At 33.6% G+C, this 18303-nt stretch overlaps 3 protein-coding genes across 4 annotated transcripts; 2 read left to right on the forward strand and 1 right to left on the reverse strand.

Moving 5' to 3' along the window:
• Positions 1 to 4772: 4772 nt before the first annotated feature.
• On the forward strand, positions 4773 to 8294 carry LOC121225563 (ras-related protein RABE1c). The gene is made up of 9 exons (XM_041109910.1): positions 4773 to 4920; positions 5033 to 5185; positions 6396 to 6467; positions 6833 to 6933; positions 7011 to 7076; positions 7364 to 7461; positions 7622 to 7684; positions 7781 to 7873; positions 7980 to 8294. The coding sequence occupies exons 2-9, from the start codon at positions 5109 to 5111 to the stop codon at positions 8055 to 8057; spliced, it is 648 nt and encodes a 215-aa protein (XP_040965844.1). The 5' UTR covers positions 4773 to 4920; positions 5033 to 5108; the 3' UTR covers positions 8058 to 8294.
• Positions 8295 to 10313: 2019 nt separating this feature from the next.
• Positions 10314 to 11171, forward strand: LOC121225562 (uncharacterized). The gene is made up of 2 exons (XM_041109909.1): positions 10314 to 10447; positions 10531 to 11171. Exons 1-2 carry the CDS (start codon positions 10319 to 10321, stop codon positions 10945 to 10947), a joined length of 546 nt encoding a protein of 181 aa, XP_040965843.1. The 5' UTR covers positions 10314 to 10318; the 3' UTR covers positions 10948 to 11171.
• A 1517-nt stretch (positions 11172 to 12688) lies between these two features.
• Positions 12689 to 17887, reverse strand: LOC107886194 (uncharacterized). Of its 2 annotated transcripts, none has more exons than XM_041109908.1 (7): positions 17705 to 17887; positions 17526 to 17594; positions 17196 to 17302; positions 13483 to 14880; positions 13340 to 13408; positions 13053 to 13251; positions 12689 to 12957 (listed from the first exon to the last, which is right to left on the reverse strand). In XM_041109908.1, exons 3-7 carry the CDS (start codon positions 17196 to 17198, stop codon positions 12887 to 12889), a joined length of 1740 nt encoding a protein of 579 aa, XP_040965842.1. In that variant the 5' UTR covers positions 17199 to 17302; positions 17526 to 17594; positions 17705 to 17887; the 3' UTR covers positions 12689 to 12886. The 2 variants fall into 2 exon arrangements, with proteins under 2 accessions (XP_040965842.1, XP_016665553.1); XM_016810064.2 differs by having other exon boundaries at positions 13483 to 14871; positions 17705 to 17877.
• Between the last annotated feature and the right edge of the window lie 416 nt (positions 17888 to 18303).

Consider the following 18303-nt stretch of genomic DNA (forward strand, 5'->3'; position numbering starts at 1 on the left):
TACCAATGAACCTTGGTTAAAAGTGGATGGCTCAAATACTTTAGGGTAGGTTTGTGTGGGCAGTGTGTTTATCTACGATTAACGTAAAAATAGTGGTGGCGGTGAGATTAGATATTATAACAATACTATAGTGGGAGACAAAAAGTAAGTTAAACGCACCCCACCGCCCATCCGTTTCTAGTTGACAATTGTTTCATATATGTATGCTTTGAGACACTTGATCTTGTAATTCAACTCATCTCTCTATTTAGATAACTTTGCGACTAATTCGTGTAACTTAAGCTATGTAAATGAACGGTAATGATCTAGTTAATGAGGTTGTGTAAATTATGGTGTAAAAGCAAGCATATGTATGGACTCCATATAGAGGTGCTCATGGGCCGGGCGGCCCGGCCCGGCCTGACGGCCCGCCCGAAATATGGGAGGATTTGAGTAAAAATATAGGCCTGAAATATGGGCTTGGGCAAAAAAACGAGGCCCGTTTAGAAAATGGGCCGGGCCTCGGGCACCACTTTTTCGACCCGGGCCCGGCCCGATATAATAAATATATTTATTTTTTAAATTTTAAAATATTTTTTACATACTTTTTGATTTTTTTTAATTTTAAAATATTTTTAAAATACTTTTTTTAAATTTTTTTAATTTAAAATATTTTTAAAATACTTTTTTTTTAATTTTTTTTAATTTTAAAATATTTCTAAAATACTTTTTTTAATTTTTTAAAATTTTTAAAATAAAAATGGGCCGGGCCGGGCTCGGGCTTGTGATTTTTTTCTCGGGCCGGGCCTGGGCAAAATCTTAGGCCCATATTTTGGGCCGGGCCCGGGCCTAGGACCCGGGCCAAAATTTTTATGGGTTCGGTCTGAACCCGGCCCGGCCCGGCCCATGAGCACCTCTAGTATGGACACCTTTAGGGGTGAGTGTTGATCGAATCGAGTCTAAACGAGTGAAAATTTTTTGAGTTGATCGAGTTGACGAGTCCATTTATCATTCTAACTCAATTTGAAATTTTTTCGAATCAAATCGAGTATAATTGTTTGAGTTAAATTAAAACAATTAAACATGGAAAATTACAATCTTGTTACCATATAACTAATTCGATTTTAGAGTATATAAATTTGAAATTATATATTTAAAAATTATTTTAAAGTAAAATAAGAGAAAAAAAATTAAAATCCTTTAGTATAATAAAGTTGAATGGTTAATTTACTTATTGTCCCAGAAATTATTATTTTAGAAATTTTAAATTTTTTTTATATATTATTTAGAGTTTTTTTAGAATTTTTATTTTTAAATTTTTATAATTTAAAAAAAAATATTTGAAATTTTTATAAATATTTGGATTTTTAAAAATTATTTTGAATTTTTTAAATTTGTTTAAATTTTTTGTTGATTAGAATTTCTAAGATTTATTAGGGTATTTATGTATATGTTTAGGTTCTAGAAATATTTATTATGTATTATAATTAATAAATTCTAAACAATTTGCACATCATCTATGTACTATGCCATAATTGTGGATTTAATCCTCACACCTCATTTTGATCAAATTTGACCCTTATTCTTTCTTTAAATTATCAAGTGTTATATAAACTCAAAAGCAAATTAGAAGATTTACAAAAGTTTTTTAGTACTCCCAAATCTTTTAAAAATGTATCTAAGCCAAAACAACGAAGTTTCCCAACAATGTCTCAAGTTACAAGATTATATGTCTCGAGACATGTAAGTTAGTAAGCAAAGCTTTACATCAAGGGGGCAAAGTCTTAAGACTTGCCATAAAAGTCTCGAGACATAAGACTCTAAGTCTCGAGACAAGCAAGTTAGTAGCTAAGTTTTGCTCCAATGGAGCAAAGTCTCAAGACATGCTCTAGGTATCTTGAAACATGTTACTGATGTCTTGAGACATCAGTTATGTGTCTCGAGACATAGACTTGCAAACTGCATTAAATGCGCATAATTAATGCTTCCAAAGATTAGAAACTCTCTCCAACGACTCTAACATCTCCAAAAAAATGAGAGGATGTAAATATAATCCAAGGACACTCAAATGAAGATAAGAAACAATCTTTCAAAGTTCAAAGAGCAAAAATCCATATATTTCATTTATTATACTCATTTTCTTGTAAACACTTGTGGGTTTATTTCATAATCGTTCTTTCAAGCGTTAGTTTGTTTTGTTGAGAGCTAAATCATTGTATATTTTCTTTTAAAAGGTACTTCATTCATTCAATTTTTATTTCTCAAACTGTGAGGGTTTACTTAAGGTTTTGGGTAGAAAACCTTAAGGGAAAGTGGTTCTATTCTACCTATTCAAAAGATAGTGTCTTGTAAAGGATATACCTTATCCTTGAAAGATACCAATTCATGAATTGGAGAAAACATTTAGTTGTGATAAGTTCAGATAGTGGAGGTAGGCATCTGAGGTTGAAGCACTATAAATTATTTAGTGTATATTGAAGATAATAATCGACATCAATGATGGTTCTCTATAGAAGGTTTCCTAAAATGCGAGTAGAAATTGATGATTTAACTAAAAAAATTACCAACTTTGCATAAAAAATTGAATGAGATGCTTGAGACACAAAAAGCTTTCTTTTACAAAGATGGTTAGAGATATAAGAATTTTCAAAAAGAAAGTTAATTTAAAAACTTCTTTGTCAAACCTAGCTTAATTTATCATGCATCGTTATCTTGTATCCATTGTTACCAAAAGGGTATTGAGAGGTAAATTTATCCCTGGAAGTCATTTATAGAGGGAAACTTAGTAAAAGTGTATGAATTCTTATAGGAATGAACAAAACCCAAAATGAGAAAATCCTAATGAAGAAGGTTGTTGGAATCGATGCCAAAGGATCTAAGAAAATTTGGGTACAAAATTTTTTTTCCAAAGTTTGATCTTGTGTTTGTTGGAGAGGGAGCATTGCTACAAGGTAACACTTTAAAGAAGATATCATGATGCTTTGATAGTGGATGACCAAGACACATAACCGAGGACAAAATTCATTTCATGGATCAATATCAAAAGGTGGATGAAAAGTTACATTTGGTGACAACTTGAAATGACAAATCAAGGGTATCAGTTCCTTTAGTATATATTATTCAACCCTTATTAAAAGTGTGCTTTACATTAGTGGTCTTAAGCATAATCTTCATAGTATTAGTTAACGATATGACAAATGTTGTAAGTACATATTGTTCAGGTCAAATTTGGGCAAAGTTTGGATTGAGTTTAGTATTATTGTTATGTTGTAGTTTTATATGAATTTAATATTTAATATTTAATATTTTATTTTTTTTAGGTTTTTATGAATTTTTTTAGGGGAAAGAACTTTTTATTATTTTTTAATTTTCATATATTTTTATTTTTCAAAAATTATTTTTAAAATTTTTAACTCAAAATGTTTTTCAATGCTTTTCATTTTCTAACAAAAATGACCTTTGACTTCCGAGAGAAGTTAAAGGTGGGGGAGATTGAAAAAAAGCTAGGAGACAAGCCATAATAATCATAAATAAATAAATAAAAATAAATGTAAAATTTTAAAAAAAATTAATCGAACCAAAATATTTCGGTTAATTTGTTGATTAATTAAATTAACTGAAATTTATATGTTTTTATTTTTATTTTGGTTAAAACAAACATAAAACATATATATAAAAAAATGATAATGTTCATTTGACCGAATTATCTGAATTAAAACTACATATAATTTGTATTATTAATTATTAAGTTCAATTAATTACTCGATTTCGAACCGAATTAACCTATAACTGAATTTTCAAAAAATCATTAATTGACCTCCAACCGAATTAGATTGGTTCGATCAATTAATTCGGTTTTAACCGAAAGTTGAACACTTACAAAAATTTAAAGTATATTTATATTAATTTTAATTTAAAATTTAAAATTTATATATTTTTTAATTTATTCAAATTTTACATATAAATAACTTTTTTAAGGTTTCCATTTTAGCACTTTCTATTACTATATACTTTTTGTATTTGTATTACAAGTTATATAATATACAAATATAATAAAATACATTACAAAATTAGAAAATGAGCCGAGTTGGATATAGTTCAAGCTTTGGCCCAACTTAACCCAATCTATTTATTTTGTCTAAACTTATTTTTTAGGTCTAATATTTTTACCTACCATTCTTCAAGCCCAAGCTCAATTGCCTCTTGCTAAATCCAAGTTTGCTGCTCCAACCATTAGCGGCCATTAAAGAGAAACAGAGAAGAGAGCAAAGGTGACAGATATTATGAGAATAGAGACATTGAAACATAAGCCATCATTTTTACTTTGTTTTTGTTTTTTTTTTTTGGGTTCTAATACTTTTTTAAATTTTATTAAAATTTTCATATTTTTTAGAAATTTTCATTTTTAGAATTTTATGTTTTTATAATTTTTAATTAATTTAACTCAAAATGTCATGTCATTGTTGATGTATCATGGCACGTCAACAGAGCCATCACCTGAGGTGGTATGTTACGTTTGAATATTGACTATTAGTTAACTAACGGGTTCTATCTATTTTAGCCTCATTTGAAATTTTCGAAATTTAAAGACATATTGTTTGATAAACTAAAAGATAAATATCGAAAATTAAATGTTAAAAATTTAAATATTGAATTTAAATATAAAATGTGTTTGATATATTACTTAAAATACAGAATAAAATTAAATTGTTTGATAAATGTAATTTTTAAAAATTTTAAAAAATATAGCTTAAAAAATAATAGCATGTGGCCGAGTTCATATAAAAAAGGTCTTTGAGCCAATCACATTGCAGAAACTAAATCAAAAAGTGAAGAACAAGAAAAAAGGAAAATCCAAAAACAGAAAAAATGAAAAAGGGGAAATTCCCAAATTAGTTGGACTCTCTCTGTCTCATTTGCTTGCTACCCTCTGCATCTTAGGTTCTCTGTCTCATCTCCTTTCCTCAACTTTAATCTCATTTTATTTTTTTAAAATTATTTTCTTTGATTTTAATTTGGAAATGAATATTTTTTTTTGGTTTTATAAATGCAGATAAGTAAGAGAAAAGATCAGATTTTTCTATTTTAAATAGGGATTTTTTTTGCGTGTGTGGTTTTTGAGAGGATCCATGGCTGCACCACCGGCAAGAGCTCGGGCTGATTATGATTACCTCATTAAGCTTCTTTTGATTGGCGATAGTGGTGAGTTCTTTTAAAGCATTTATTGGGTTAAGCTATAATATTGATTGTTTATACCATTGAAAAATGGAACATGGGTATTGAAAAAGCTTTGATCTTCTTTTATTTTTTATGGTTTTAATTGGTGTTTAGATTTTGTTGTGAAAGAGACTTGGATTCAGTATGGTTTTTGGTTTGAGATTTTATGACTCTGATTATTTATATTGGGTTTGCAATTTTGAGCTTTTCATTAGTTTTAAAGAAATGCCTTTTCTTCATTTTTATTCTGGCCATACTAATTGCTAATTTTTCATAAGCATTAGATATGTTGGGAATTCAGATTGGAATCATGATGGATGGAACTTTATTTCCTTGTAACATAGGAAGTGGCAGATATTTACTGGATTAGCTAAGTTTATATATATATATAACATATTGGGATATGACCTATGAATAGTGTGAATGTGAAATTTTTTTATTATCATGAGGCTGCTTCTAGGATTCTATAGCAAATGTTTATTAGTTAGCAAGTGTCCTATACCTGCAGAAAGGGGAATGACCAATTCTGAACTTTTGGTGGGGTCAAAGTTAGGAACATGCTTTTGTTGATTTTCTTAATTGTAGAGTCTTTGATATGTATTCTTGATGCTGAGACTTGCATATGGATCATTTGTTGTGCCGTGCCATAGAAAACTTGATGATAGGAAGCTTTAAAACACTATCTGAACCCGATGTAACATAGGAAACAGAATTGCTTTTGTTACATTTGACACTTTTTTGTTGATTTGACGTAGAGAGGCATGCCGTATATGGCTGATCATACAAGTTAAAGAGAATGATTATGTAATCTCATTCTTGAGCTCAAAATAAGCTGTGGTGCTGAACTGTGGCCAAGCTAACTCAAAAAGCCTTCAACGCTTTTGTTCATTTATATTTCACTAAATACCTATATGCAAACATGTATTTAACAGCATGGTTGCATGTGGTAGATATTAGGCTTTCTTCTCTCAAAATGAAACTTCTAACTCCAGCCTAACAATTTGGCTTTATTTTAGTGTGGAATAGCAGTTTCCGTTGTCATCTCATTTCTCTATTTTTAATAGCTGGAACTAACGTGGGCTTATGTGGACCCATGCAAAATGGTTTTATCGGTTCCGGCATTGTAGGTCAATAACATGCTAAGTTTTCTCAAGCTTTGATTTTTCCCGACAGTGATTTTCTCATTTGAATTTATGCAGGTGTGGGAAGAGTTGTCTGCTTTTACGTTTTTCTGATGGTTCCTTTACTACTAGTTTCATAACAACTATCGGGTTTGTATCCCTAGAAACTCCTGAAAATTACTTGTAAAAGTCATTTTGCAGTTTCTTTTCATTTGGCTTGAGAAGTGTGAATACTAAGAGGAGCATTTAGAGTGTAGCATTAGAGGGACTTAATAATGTGACTAACCGTGGAGAACTGAGGATGATTTGCACCATTTGGTTACTACCAAAAAAAACTGCAACATTCTGGGGATGGAATAGAATTTACTATACTGCAATCCTAGCTTTCATTCCTCCACTTACTTCTCTACATTGTATCGGTTGAGGCATCTATTCTGCTCATACTTTAAGATTTAGAAGTTTTGATAACTTTGTATAACATTTTCTCTTATTGACCGTTCCATTTTCCTTGGCAGCATTGATTTTAAGATAAGAACCATTGAGCTTGATGGTAAGAGGGTCAAATTGCAAATCTGGGATACAGCTGGTCAAGAGCGATTTCGAACTATTACAACAGGTTTGAATAGGCTTCTGCTGGTTGGATTTATATTTTATTTTCAAATTATTATGACAGAACCGTTCATGCTTCTGCAGCTTACTACCGTGGAGCCATGGGGATTTTGCTGGTTTATGATGTTACTGATGAGTCATCTTTCAACAGTAATTTCCAACTTCATTAATTCTGTATTTGGCATATAGGTGAAATTGTCAAATTAGACATATTCATAAGCCATTGTTGTTGAATGATTTCTGTCATTTGCATGTTCGTCTCCTTCATTGGGTTAGGCATGAAAGTAATAGTGGATCCTCCTCATCGCATAGTTGATTCTCCTCATTGCTGCTTTTGTTAGGATGGTTTAGGATTTCTATCTGTTGGAATGGAGTTTCTTACATTGTCTCCTACATCTCTTGTGAGTCTTATAGAGCCAGCTTCTATTCTTTTACAGATATTCGGAATTGGATTCGCAATATTGAACAACATGCTTCAGACAATGTCAACAAGATACTGGTTGGAAATAAGGCTGACATGGATGAGAGCAAAAGGGTAAGACGTTTCCTTACAAGTTTTTACAGAAGATCTTGTTTGTATTGGTGGTTAGATTGTCGGTTCATTAGGTCTCCTTATTCCTCGTACATATATATACGTACATATGAGCCAGACACATTTCTCAAGTACTAGTCAGAATTAATCTCTTCTTTCCCAGGCTGTGCCGACCTCCAAGGGTCAAGCCCTCGCCGATGAGTATGGTATCAAGTTCTTCGAAACTGTAAGTTGCATGGTTGCTGCTGACTTGATCTTTTCTTTTGTAATGCTACTGACCTTTTTTTGTTTTTGGCTATTACAAAACAATGGAAATCTGCAGAGTGCAAAGACGAATTTGAATGTGGAGGAGGTTTTCTTTTCAATAGCCACCGACATTAAGCAAAGGCTTACAGAGTCTGATAACAAGGCTGAGGTATTCTCTCTTCTTTGGAATTTTTATTTTTCTTTATTCACCTTGATTAACCCTTCAACCGCTATGTGGTCTCAAAATGACGGATGCCTTGTTTTTACGGTTACAGCCTACTGGACTCAAAATTAATAAGCAAGACTCGGCAGCAGCTAGTCAAGCTGCTCAAAAGTCGGGTTGCTGTGGATAAAGCGAACAAAAAAAGGCCTGCAGATTCGAAATGGAAGGTTCGGCTTCACAGTCACTCTAAATGTAAAACTAATCATAACGACATTATGGGGGTTTGATGTATTTATCTCTTATTTTCTTTCCAACTACCAGGCTTTGCTTGTGAAAGGCAGTTCCTTCTTTCTTTCTTTTTTTCAGTTAATTTGTGGAATTTTATAAGCATATCTTTGATCTTATTGAACTCAAGTGACCCATTTTATGTACTTGTCTTGATATAGATAGATAATATGAATTCTAGTTTCGGTATAAAGGAGGTCTTAACCTAGGTATAGGGGAAAGGATTCTGATTGCCGGGATTCAATCCCCGAACTTGCTGAATAACACCTCTTAAGGGCGACTGTATGAATCTGAGTTAAGCTCAGGAGATCTTGATTCACTTATGTAATAAGTAGTTTCATGCTCATTATGTCTGTTTTTTCGGAGATGTCATTATCCTCCATGTTTGTAAGATTCTGAGCCATGAGCTTGGCCTAAAGGGTTGGTGCCCTTTGGATTTTCATGTTCAGGTCTTACAGCCTCTGGATATCTTTTCTAAAGATTTCATCCTATGCTTTGCTGGTTGTTTGAACTAGACCAGAAATCGGGCGGGGTATTAGTCCAGAGGCATCAGTCTAGTTGATCAGGAACTGGTATGAACCGTTTGAACCTGACTAAAATATTTGGGTTTTTCTTAGTTTTTATAGGAATATATTAATTTTTATCCATGTGGATGCCACATTTCGCATTCTAATCGGCTAAAATTTTCACGTGGCATGTTCTTATAGGTGTCACAAGTCGGTCATTTTTCTAAAACCGTTAACATTATTGAATTGAACCAGATAAAAAAAATATATTACTTTGACTACCAAGCTTTTCACACACAAAATGGTAAAAATGGTATATATATATATATATACACGGTCAAAACATGCTTTTAAGTCGTTTTTTTACTAACCCTATGTTTGATAAACTGAAAATTAAATGTTGAAAAAATAAATACTGAAAAATTAAGGTTTGAATTTAAGTTATAAAATATGTTTGGTATTTTTTTTAAAATTAAATATTGAATATGATTAAATTGTTTGATAAAAGATAATATAATCTTAAATGAAATGAAATGAAATAAGGTAAAATGATTATTAAAATTATTTTTTATTAAGTGATAAGTATGTCTTTATTTACATATCATTTTTTTACTCTTTTTTTTTAATAATTACTTTTTAAATATTTTATTATATTTCTATAGGACATTTGTTAATCTACTGATCTCACTTGCGGAGTTTAAAAATGTAATAATTTATTTTTAAATTATGTATAAGATGATTGGTTCACATTTTTTACCTTCGAGTTGATTTTTAGGATATGTATAAGTTGAAATATAGAAATTAAAACTATTTTCAGAATAATATTTTTAAAATTAATTTTTTTTTCATTTTAAAATGATGTATAAAATGTGATTCCTCGTATTCACTTATATATTGGGTGGGATTTGTAACGACTGCATTTCCCTTGAGATCAGACGGTGCTCTGTTCTCTCTTTTCAGCGAACTCTGTACCTCCAACTCTCCCCTTTCTCCTTTCATCTAATCTCTTCTGTTTTCAACATGAATTGTAATGGACAACAGCCTGGCGAAGCGGTCGCGGGGGAGGCCACCCTCCACGTCGTCGTGGCCCTCGTGTTGAGCATCAGCAACAACAACGACCGGCCGGTGATCCCAGACCTCGAGCCCCCCACCGGACCTCCTTGTCCTGCCTTTCTCCAAACCGGAAACACACCTGAGCGTAACGATCCACTCTGGACGACTGGTGTTGCCGGGGCGGAAATGGTGCCTGAGCATGACGTGCAATACGTCTATTCTAGTTTTGAGGCTCTACCCCACGTTACCTGTGTGTTGTATGGCGTTTATTCCGCCTCAGCACCTGCTTTTGCACGGTGTGTACCCGAAAGCGCTTTTGCGTATTATGCTGCCGTTTGCTGCTGGTTTCGTGTACTGCACCTCCAGAAGAGAGGTTTGTTGAGCAAGTCTCTGCGTTACAGCTCCATCCTCCGTTGCTCCTAGCCCACTATCTGTCGGGAGTGGGAAACACTCGGGTGCCTTCCGGTCGAGACATCCGGTTCAGACTCCCAAACCGTCCTCCTCAGGAAATCGTACTCAAAACACTCCAGGATGGTTTTGTCGGGTTCCTATCCTTGTTTAGCTGTATACGCTTCTAAAGTCCTGGCTGACCTTGATCCTGGTGAGTATGCGCGTCATTGGGATTTCCCTCAGGCAATCGTACCTGAAGCTCCCGGGGGGGAAGGCCCCTCTCTTTCTCTTCTGGGGTACTCTTACAGATCACGCCTTTCTAGATCACAGAGGCAGTTCTTGGAAGGTTGTAAAGTGTTCGCTGATGAGCCCTTTGAGTCAGCTAATCTTTCCTTTTGCCTCAATTTGAATCTCCTTTACGCTGTGCAGAACGAACTTGATGCAGCTAGTGGGATGAAGACTTCTCCTCTTCCCACTCTTTTGTTAGGGAGCCAGGCACAGTTGGGTCGAGTCTTTTTTGAAGACGAGCTCACTGCAGTAGCGAATAAGGCTGCTGTTTTCAAGTGCGCTTACAAGTTACCAGCTGAAATATCTTTTGCTGCTACAGCCTTTTGTTACCGGGTATCTCATGACACTGATCAACTGAATGAAATGCTTGTCGATCCACCTTGGGTTGTTTGGAGATTCCGCGTTGGTCAGCGTGAAAACACAATTTATGAGTACGCAATCCGCGCCAACCAATGGAGAGACTATGAGCCTTCTTTTCTCAATCTTTCAGCCTTCACTACTACTTCTTACCTCTTGGAGGCGAGATTACAAGCATTTGAGCGGGCTTTATCAGGGTAATGCTATATTGGTCCTAAGCATGACGCTAAACTGTTAGACTTGCGGATCGAACCTTGTTAGTTCCAAGGTTAAAAAGCTATGACGAGTGTGGAAAGAAACCTTGCATATGAGTTTTTTTGGAGAGTTTTAGGGTAATTATAAAAGAATTTTATACCTTTTTTATGAGTATTTTGAGTTTTGTATTCGAGGTTTTGGGTAATATATAATTATTACATTTAGGTTAATTTTTTTTATATTGTAGTTTCGTTTGTTTATTCATTTATTGAAAAGTTTTCGTTCTTCTCCACTTTTATTACCTCGTTGTTTATACAGGTCGATCCCCAACAAATCCAATTGAGAAAATGTTTTTATTCTTAAATTATGTATTTGTAAGTATTGATACATTGATTCAAATATTCACTCACGTGTGCCGATTGAGTATTAGTTCGTTTGATATGAGCATTGTTATCAATGCAGGAGGATGTGGGTTCGAAGTGTATTTAAATATAATCAAAACTTATAATAAAATTATTCAAAATATATATATCATGTTAGCTTGATATTCATAAATTTACTTGTAGAAACAATTTTAAAATGAATTTATATCATTAATTAATTGATTTTAAAATAATATATTTGAAGCGGGTGGCAGACATCTTGTTTTAAATTTCATATCTAACCACATCAAAAAGTTTTTTTTCAATTATTGCCTATTTATGTTTTAGCAACCAAAATTGTTTCTAAATGCTAAGAAATAGTTAATATCACACCGATGGATGCATCATTTGTTTTTTGTTTTTTTAATTGGTGTATACCAATATCTATTTATTTCGGTGAATTATTTCGAATTTATCAAATTTTTAAAAAATAATTTACAAAAATTAAATAAACTATATTAAATAAATTTTAAATATAAAATATTCATACACCAACAATGCAAATTTATCAAAATGATGAAAGGATTAAAATTTTATTCTATAATTTTTTTTAATATTATTCGTGCGTTGGTGCATAATGTTTCAGAAAGTGCAACCAAAACTGGAGGGAAAAGAATGTTGCGATTTATATAAACTGGAAAAGGGAAACTGGAAAAGGGAGTTGTTTCTATTGGCTCCCAAGACAATTACTAGTCCGGTCCATTCAATATGTCTATTTTTTTTAATAATCTCATCATAAGTTTTGATAATATTTATTTATTTTACACAATACCTAAAACTATCTATAATCCATCCCCAAATGCACACTCGAACTCACGTCCTCATGTATTGACAACACTCATGCCAATCGAAGTAAAACTCTATGTATATGCCAAATTGCTTGACTCATGTTGGCAATACATATAAAACATCCGTATAATCCAACATGTTACTCATATCATATGCTGGGGAATAGAAAGACATACTTAGAACATGCTCAGCTCTGGCGCAAATAAGAGAAAGAGAACTAGGCCTGATTCAGTCGTAGGTTAAAAGATCATCCTTATCCTACATACCAATTATAGAATGTCAGAAATGCAGATTGGTCCATCACATACTAGGAGATCAACAACATACAATAGCAAAGATTGCGACAACTCAATAGGCCATGCTAGAATGAGGCAGACCATTCACATACTATGCGGCACAAACGCCACTCCAACTGAGGGACTTTGCATCATTTACTTGCCCTAGTTTGGATGAAGTCGACAAGAGACATTGTAAAATGAATGCTTTGCCCAACATGATGGACAATATGCAGAAACTCTAGATTTCAATCATAAACATTTAGAAAAGCTAGATTCTATGATTGATCAAAATATAAAGGTCACATTTAGAAAATTTCACAAAACCCATGATAACTGTTCAAATCCATTTACCCAGCTTAATTAAATTCCCAAAACATGTCTATAATTTAGTATAAGATGCATACTGCTCTGCCCAAATCTGACTTGCCTCACAAGCTTCGAAAGGCAGTCTTCATCTCAAGATGACACAACAGCATTGTCCTTTCCATAGATACGCTGAAGTTCGCGGGTGGCAGCTTGATATGATGCTGAGAAAAAAGGAAGAAGGAATTTGAGAGAGAGTATTTACGAAATGGACCTTTAAGGTAAGCATCGTGACAGTCAACCGAAACAATCATATTACCTTTCCAGATGCGAAAGTTCTTCTGATTGATTTGAGACCCTGTCACATTTTGAATTACATCAAAAAGCTTCTCCTGTGGAGTGTTCTTGAGCTCTTGAACAACAGCATAGATGGTCTTTCCATTCTCAAAGTAAATATGATTGTTGGGGTGTTTGGTCTTGCAATTAGCATGGTGCTCAAACTCATATGCATTCAAAGCCTGCAAAATAAGGCAACGGTACTCAAATTCAACAATCTTGTTGGTATCTTAAACACTGAAAAGCAGTGTCACTATTTGAGTTGCTTACTTTCTTAAAGTTGCAGTCTTTACAGCCACACATATACCCAGTCCCTTGTATGTAACCTTTAAGACTTTTCTGCAAAGGATAAAGTTACGTTGCATAATTGAAATTCCATGGGTGAAAAAGTTCAAGCATAGGAAATAACTCACCTCCCGCGACCAGGAAACATACTTCACAACAACCCCATCAAGCATACCAGTTGACAACAAACTTTTGACATTGGAAGGGAAATTGTTGGGAGAAGCCTTTTTAGCTGTCTTTGTTTCTTTCTGCTTTGGGTTGGTATCAGTTCTACTAATATTTTTAGGGGCAGTATTTACATTTGATGCTGGATTCGATTCAATTAACTCTACCTGGCTAGGCACTTCTGAAGCTTGTACTGAACTCTGATTATTCATCAACAAGTCATAGCCACTAATAATATTGCCAGAGGGATTTGTCTCAGGTTCATCATTGAAGCTGCCGAAAGATATGGTATTGCTCTCACCCTTGTTGTAGTTTTGATGCATAGATAGAATAATGGACTCTCCTTTATCTTGTGTAGGAGCAATTGCTGTGATGCTACACTCTGCCTTATGATAGGATGGTTGCATTGGTATATTATCATCTTCCTTATCAAAAGAGGGTACCATTGAAATCAGATTCCCATTTGGTTGGCCATATGCAGAGGAAATGAAATTTCCCTGCCCCTTACCATAGGAAGGGCTCAATGAAGTTAAATTGGCATCTCCCTTGTCATATGACTGACCCATTGAAATAAAATTGCCATCTTCCTTGTCGAAAGGCAGACCTACTGACAAGATACTCTCATTTCCCTTGTTGTAATTGTGGCCCATTGATATGAAGTCACCAGCTCTCTTGTTAAAGGTGTGCCCCATTGAAATAAAATTGCCATCTTCCTTTGTAAATGTAGGGCCCATTGAGATGGTATTTTCATCTCCGCTACCATAAGGAAGGTCCAGCGATATAGCATTGTTACAACTTGTACTGTAAGCAGTAGACATTGAAACCAAGCTATTAACACCCCTACTATATGGGTGTCCCATGGATGCTGGCATGCCATTGTTGGAATCCTTAACTTGGTTAATTTTAACTTTCCTTATTCCTCCAAAATTGAAACACGAGGCATCTTCACCGGTATGAGATATAGACAAACCCATTGATGAGCTATTAACATATTGATCCTCAAAATCCTTTCTTCCCATATTCATGTTTCCACTATCAATAGAAGAAATGTTCCTATCAACCAGGTTGACAGTTTGCATAGGCTCAGATCCAAATAGGCGGTCACTGAATTGACCAGAAACTGACTGAAAGGAAGCAGTGTGCCAAGGAGAAACATTGATGTCTGCAATTCCTGAAACTGGCCGGTTGTCAACCGATTCTATAGCTTGCTTCTTGTTGCTGAACAAATCTGGTGCAGCAGCATCGGTAAACCAGTCATGACCACGCTTTGGTTCAGATCTTGAAGAATTATCATAATTCATGTCTCCATCAGTTAGACATGCATCATCTCTTGGCATCCAAAAACCTTTTTGCTGGAAAGACTGCCCAAAATCAATAATACAAAGAATAAAGCGTAAAATTCAAGGCATTTTTCACCATACGATAACAAAGAGGTTAACCACACATTAATTCTATTGGCAACTTTATTGATATAGAGAAAGTTTTAGATTCATATAGTTTCTTCTCGGATCAAGTTTCTCATCAGAGTATTTGGATCAAAAGTATGTCACCCAAACGAGTAGGATGGAATATTACTAATAAAAATAAAAATAAAAATCTAAAGTAACAAAATATCAAACGTTACAAATCAAATACCTTGCAAGTTAGAAGCTCAATACGTAACCCTGCAACATTCAGTTACTTCTATTTGTTTTTTCCTTTTATCTTAATATGTTATCTAAGAGCAAGCAGATGCAAGGCAAGTACAAGAATAACTTGTAACAGACAAGTAGCACGAAAAGAAGGCACTCTGGCTCATTCATGTGAATTATCAACCTTTTTTGTTATTTCATGTCTAGAAGCTTAGGCATAAGGATGAAGATGAAATAATGACAGAACTAACCAAAAGAATGACATATGTTAATACGATAATGATTGTACTTCTGGATGTTATGAATATATGCACCAGATCCTAGAATTGAAATGAGAACCATTTTAAGCTTTGAAAAGCATGGGCAAATGCCCATGAATTAATATCTGTCATTGAGTTTGTATATTTTTCTGATGATCAATAAAATGATAAGAGAAAAAAGATCATTTCTGTGGGTGGTCAAGGAAAAACTAAAAAGAAATCTTATTTATTAAGGTGTTGTTTTTGTACAATTTCATTAAATTTGTACCATGTTCCACTTCAATATTTTAAGAATAGTAGAGCAAAAATTTCAGTTGACATAACAAACAAATTAATGGACCTCATCGACTGACCGACCAATCAATCCATCCATCCATCTATCTAGCTATATATTTGATTATGCTAAAGTCTATAATAACGACATATCTTTTACATAAAAATGCTCAAAAGAAATTAAGGGATCTCATTGATCTATTTGATTATGTTAAAGTTTAAATAATGACAAAAAATCTTTCTGTTTTAGAAGGATACTACACCTTAAACGGCCAATTGACTCTCGCACCACCATCCAATGCATATCAAAAGGGAAACATGCAGAAAAACTAGCAGCTCGTAAATGCAAGTGGTTTCAATCAGCATATCAATAAGGTGCCAGAAACTGCTAGCGGAAAACTTCAAAAATTGTTTAACCAAATATATATCACCATGTCAAGACATTTAAATTACTCAATTCCAACATAATGGACCAGCACATAAGTCACCTTATCTTCGTACATATGGCACATAATATTTAAACTTAGAAAATAATATATTCAGTAATATCTGCATCAATGTGCTACTTGTGCAGTACAATTAGGTAGATTACAAAACTTGAATTCCTCAAAGCAGCTAAATAACGGAAGCTAAAATCGATCAACATATACGCATCTCTTAGATATTTTATCAGTAACGACAACTTTCGTTAAGACCTTTAAATTCCTTACAGCTCCAAAATAATGGAATCGAACGTTAATCACAATAACCACGTATCTGAGGCATGTGATCATAATACATTCAAATTTCTTCAAAGTTCCGACATAATGGAACTTGAATTCCTCAAAGCTACTAAATAACGGAAGCTAAAATCAATCATCACATATGCATCTCTTAGATATTTTATCGGTAACAACAACGTTCCTTAAGACATTTAGGTTCCTTACAGCTCCAAAATAATGCAATCTAAAACTAATCACCATAACTCACCAGAACCATGTATCCAAGGCATGTGATAATACATTCAAATCTCTTCAAAGTTCCAACATAAGGGAACCAAATACAAATCAACATGCTCATATTTAAGGCAAATAATTATCACGATTACTGTTTTTAGAACATTTAAATTCCTCGAAACTTCAACATATTGCATCCTAACATAAATCAGCAAATAAACATATCTAAAGCACAACAACATCCTGATGACATTTATTTATACATTTTTAATTTCTTGCACCAAATCTTTAGCTGTAATAAAAAAGTTACATTCAACTAATAATATTCAACTTAGTGCAGCAAATTAAAAATTCTCCACGTAAGCACTTTAACTCATTTAAACCATAATCAAATCAAGCACAAATTAAAATGGATCCAAGAACACCAAACAAAAATGAAATCTTAAAAAAAAGCACTCATCAAAAGGAAAAAAAGGCCAGAAAAAAGAGATTCAAAATCATTAACAAGAAAGAGCCGGAACTTAAACAAAACAATTGCATGCAATAAAAAAGGCTACAATAACTGCTAGGATCATACCATTTCTCGCCAATCTCTCAACTCAATTAGCAAGTTAATAACTCTCTTGCAATTAAACTCGTCTTCACTCAATCCAAAAACAAGCTTCTTCCACCTTCCATAAAAACCTTGAAAAGATCAAACAAAAAATAATCAAATCAATCGAGTTTTAATCACAAATTGTACATGCATTAATTGAAAATTCACATTTTCCATATTCAGAGAAACTAATAAATATTTTTCTTCTTTTCCACTGTAATTTACAGGGAAGAATTTAAACAGGCCTTTCCGAGCAATGGCGAAAACAAAAAACCTAGAAATTAAAAATAAACGAAATAGCTTATTTAATACCTTTTCCGGAAAGATCGCCGGTTAGAATTCCCGGCGAGAACTTGCCGGAGAAATTCAACCAAAGTTCCTCTGTAAAATAATTTTATTATTTTATTATATTTCTTTTTTTCCTAATTCATTTGAAGTGAAAGAAGTAGAGTAGAATTATACACTAAGAAAGCAACTGAAGGCTTTCAAACCTTTAAATATTGAGCAGAAGAAAGAACCTATAACCTCCACCGCGGCAGCATTTTCGATTATGGACCTTTTTAATCTCCGTCGTACATATCGAGGTGGAAGACTTGTAGCGGGCCCCACATGATAAAAAGGCCTATCTCGACCGTTAAATATGCCTTCCACAAACTGGCTTCGCTTCGTAATGAAACCCCCGTTCAAGTTTTCTGAAAACGGCTGATTTTGTAATGCAAAAGGTTGTCTTCCACGTGGCATTTCCTGATTGGTTTACAGCTGTCGTTTCTTAGAAGCGGGAAATTGTCTGTGGTTAAGAGTAGGGAAGAAGGTTTTATATGTATACGTGGACCAATCAGAGCTTGCCATGTCATCCCTGGAAAGACAAGTTGGTAAGCATTGGGGGTAGGTAAGTATCAAATTAATGGTGCTTTGTTATCCTTAATTAAGTTGTTGTTCATAAATTCTTGCCACAAAACTTGCCAAATAGTATCTCATTGGATTTTTTTTTATTTCATTTTGAGTATTTTTTTCACAATAACGGATATAATTTAACTACCAATGAGATTTTGACACAGTTGAAAAGACGAATGTATTGGGTTTTGAGTAT

Source organism: Gossypium hirsutum, chromosome D13 (genome assembly GCF_007990345.1).
Source record: "Gossypium hirsutum isolate 1008001.06 chromosome D13, Gossypium_hirsutum_v2.1, whole genome shotgun sequence".
Classification (NCBI taxonomy): Eukaryota; Viridiplantae; Streptophyta; class Magnoliopsida; order Malvales; family Malvaceae; genus Gossypium; species Gossypium hirsutum.

Excerpts from the sequence above, each read along its gene's own strand:
- LOC121225562 (XM_041109909.1), top strand. The coding sequence starts at position 10,319 with ATGCGCGTCATTGGGATTTCCCTCAGGCAATCGTACCTGAAGCTCCCG. Across the intron at positions 10,448-10,530 it reads ACAGAGGCAGTTCTTGGAAG|AACGAACTTGATGCAGCTAG; the intron begins GTTGTAAAGTGT and ends TACGCTGTGCAG.
- LOC107886194 (XM_041109908.1), bottom strand. Across the intron at positions 13,409-13,482 it reads ATGTTTCCTGGTCGCGGGAG|AAAAGTCTTAAAGGTTACAT; the intron begins GTGAGTTATTTC and ends TATCCTTTGCAG. Across the intron at positions 12,958-13,052 it reads GAACTTTCGCATCTGGAAAG|CATCATATCAAGCTGCCACC; the intron begins GTAATATGATTG and ends CTTTTTTCTCAG.
- LOC121225563 (XM_041109910.1), top strand. The coding sequence starts at position 5,109 with ATGGCTGCACCACCGGCAAGAGCTCGGGCTGATTATGATTACCTCATT. Across the intron at positions 6,468-6,832 it reads AGTTTCATAACAACTATCGG|CATTGATTTTAAGATAAGAA; the intron begins GTTTGTATCCCT and ends TTTCCTTGGCAG. Across the intron at positions 7,077-7,363 it reads TGATGAGTCATCTTTCAACA|ATATTCGGAATTGGATTCGC; the intron begins GTAATTTCCAAC and ends ATTCTTTTACAG.